General features: G+C 52.4%; 1 protein-coding gene across 1 annotated transcript; it reads left to right on the forward strand.

Annotated features, from left to right (window-relative positions):
• The first annotated feature begins 1,560 nt into the window (after nt 1-1,560).
• LOC146404912 (uncharacterized) lies at nt 1,561-2,490 on the forward strand. Its single transcript, XM_085019939.1, has 2 exons — nt 1,561-1,700; nt 2,022-2,490. Exons 1-2 carry the CDS (start codon nt 1,684-1,686, stop codon nt 2,344-2,346), a joined length of 342 nt encoding a protein of 113 aa, XP_084876065.1. The 5' UTR covers nt 1,561-1,683; the 3' UTR covers nt 2,347-2,490.
• The last annotated feature ends 94 nt before the right edge of the window (nt 2,491-2,584 follow it).

Below are 2,584 nucleotides of genomic sequence, written 5' to 3' on the forward strand. Positions count from 1 at the left end.
TCGTGGCGCAGTGGTTAACGAATCCGACTAGGAACCATGAGGTTGCAGGTTCGGTCCCTGCCCTTGCTCAGTGGGTTAACGATCCGGCGTTGCCGTGAGCTGTGGTGTAGGTTGCAGACGCGGCTCGGATCCCGCGTTGCTGTGGCTCTGGCGTAGGCCGGTGGCTACAGCTCCGATTTGACCCCTAGCCTGGGAACCTCCATATGCCGTGGAAGCGGCCCAAGAAATAGCAACAACAACAACAAAAAAGACAAAAAAAAAAAAAAAAGAAGAAGAAGCAAGGGGCAAAACAATGTGTAGAGTTGTTTGAATTAAAAGGGGGAAATCTGCAGTTCCTATTGTGGTTCATTTGGTTAAGAACTCATGAGGATGCAGGACTGACCCCTGGCCTTGCTCAGTAGGTTAAGGATCTGGCATTGCTGTGAGCTGTGGTGTAGGTCTCAGAGGTGGCTTGGATTCTGTGTTGGTGTGGCTGTGGCGAAGACCCACAACTGCAGCTCCCATTCAACCCCTAGCCTGGGAACGACCATGTGCCACAGGTGCAGCTGTCAAAAAGAAAAAAAAAAAAAAAAAAAAGGCAGGGGGAGCTACATATGTATTTACATGTGTATAAATACAGAAAATATCTTGGACCTAAACTGATTGCCTGTTTGGATGTGGTCTGGGAGGCTGGAGACAGCAGTGGAAGTCTTCACTTTATACCCTATGTGTATTTTGAATTCTGAGCCATTAACTGTCTTATCCCCTCCCTTTCAAATTTACTAACATACAAAAATTTGCAAAAGATAGTCTAATCTAAGGCAAGGATGGAGAAGAGTGAGATTTGTTCATTACAGAGGTAAACGCTTGAAGCTGAGAGCTGTCTATCCAAAGTATTGAGAGAATAGCAGCCTCAACTGTACTCAGTTTTGCACTCTCACAAAGGAGAGGGTCCTAAGCCTTAGCTTGTCTTTAGGCCCTTAAGGCAAACGGGATGAGCAGTCCTCTCGCCAGCTTTCAGTCTATCTTTTTGGCCAGAGCATGCAGCAGCTTAATGTGGGGATCTCAGCTTCAAGACCGGGCATTGAACCAAGGCCACAAAGGTTGAAAGCGTGGAATCCTAATCACTAGACCACCAGGGAACTTCCTGCCCTAGTTTTTGTTTGTTTTTTGTCTTTTTAGGGCTCCACAGGCAGCATACTGAGTGAGGTTTCCAGGCTAGGGCTGGAATGGGAGCTACAGCTGCCCGCCTACACCACAGCCACAGCTAGGAGGGATCCTAGCTGAGTCTGCGATCTACAGACAGCTCACAGCAAGGCCAGATCCTTAACCCGCTGTCCCTTCTCTACCTTTTAAATCTTTTCTAGTTCGGCCGGTCCTTTTCTTAAATGTTTTGTGTAGCCAAGGGTGAGATTATCTGGGAAGATAAAGATTTGTGTACTCCACCCCTTCCCGTCTGTATTTATATATCCTGAACTCCCCTACTCAGTATCTGGAATCTTGTGAGATTTAAACAGCTCTAAGGAGTTCCGCTGTGCTGCAGTGGGTTAAGAATACGACCACAGCGGCTCTGAGGCGGCAAAGAGGCAGGCCCCTGGCGATGGGTTAAAGGATCTCGCGCTGATACAGCTGCAGCATAGGTCGCAGCTGTGGCCTAGATTCAATCTCTGGCTTGGGGAACTTCCATATGCCGCGGGTGCGGCCATGATAATTAAAAACAGGTAAACAGCTTTAAGTGCCTCAGGAAAGGGCAGACGTTTGTTACATTCTTTCTGCACCCGCATCCCACCTCCCAGGGAGGGAGTGCAGCGTCCCCACCCCACCCTTTTCTACTTCTGCTCCTTTCCTTCCCTCTGCTTTTTCCAAGCCCCTTTCTTTCTTTCTTCTCCCTCCCCCCCGCCTTTTTTTGGCCACATCCGCTGGCATATGGAAGTTCCCCAGCCAGGGATCGAATCCAAGCCACAGCTGCGACCTAAGCCGCAGCTGCGGCAGCACAGCGGGAACTCCTCCAAGCCCCCTTTCATTGTGTTTCGGTTCACTAGTGGCTGGATCTGCTGGGGGCTGCCCTGTGACGGAAGCCAGAGTCATTCTCCCGCGGCCCGAGGCAAGGATTCCTTTGTCTCCCAGTCTGTCTTCAGCTCGGACCGCGCCGCGGTGGCCGGGAGACTCTCACATCCGCCCGGCTCTGTCCGCCTCACGCTCGGTGGTCACAACAGAAAGCCAGGATTCAGCGCTCGGGAGCTACGCCCAGACCTGGGGACCCGCACTCCGGAGGCTCGGGTAGAGGCCGCGTGGGAACCGCGGGGGCCCGGCGATCCTCACCGCGCAGGCGTCAGATTTCCCTTCCGGACACTGCAATTCCCATAAGGCCGTGCAGCGTCCCCTTTGCCGCCGGTCCTCGGGAGCTGCGCCCGCTCGGAGAGGGCTCGGGGACGCTCGCCGCGCTGCATTATGGAATACATAGTCTAATAGAAAACGTCCTAGGGCACAAACTCCCGACCAAGCCCACGTGTTTACCTTGTGCCCTGGGGGGACGTCAGTGAAGAGTAGCTATCAGATTTCGTCATAAAACGGCGACCAGACAGGCGGCGCCATCTTCGAACTT

The sequence above is a fragment of the Sus scrofa genome, chromosome 3, assembly GCF_054392235.1.
Source record: "Sus scrofa isolate SSC_HxYL_T2T_F1_AM1 chromosome 3, Sscrofa_HxYL_maternal_Yorkshire_Landrace_v2.0, whole genome shotgun sequence".
In the NCBI taxonomy this organism is placed as follows: domain Eukaryota; kingdom Metazoa; phylum Chordata; class Mammalia; order Artiodactyla; family Suidae; genus Sus; species Sus scrofa.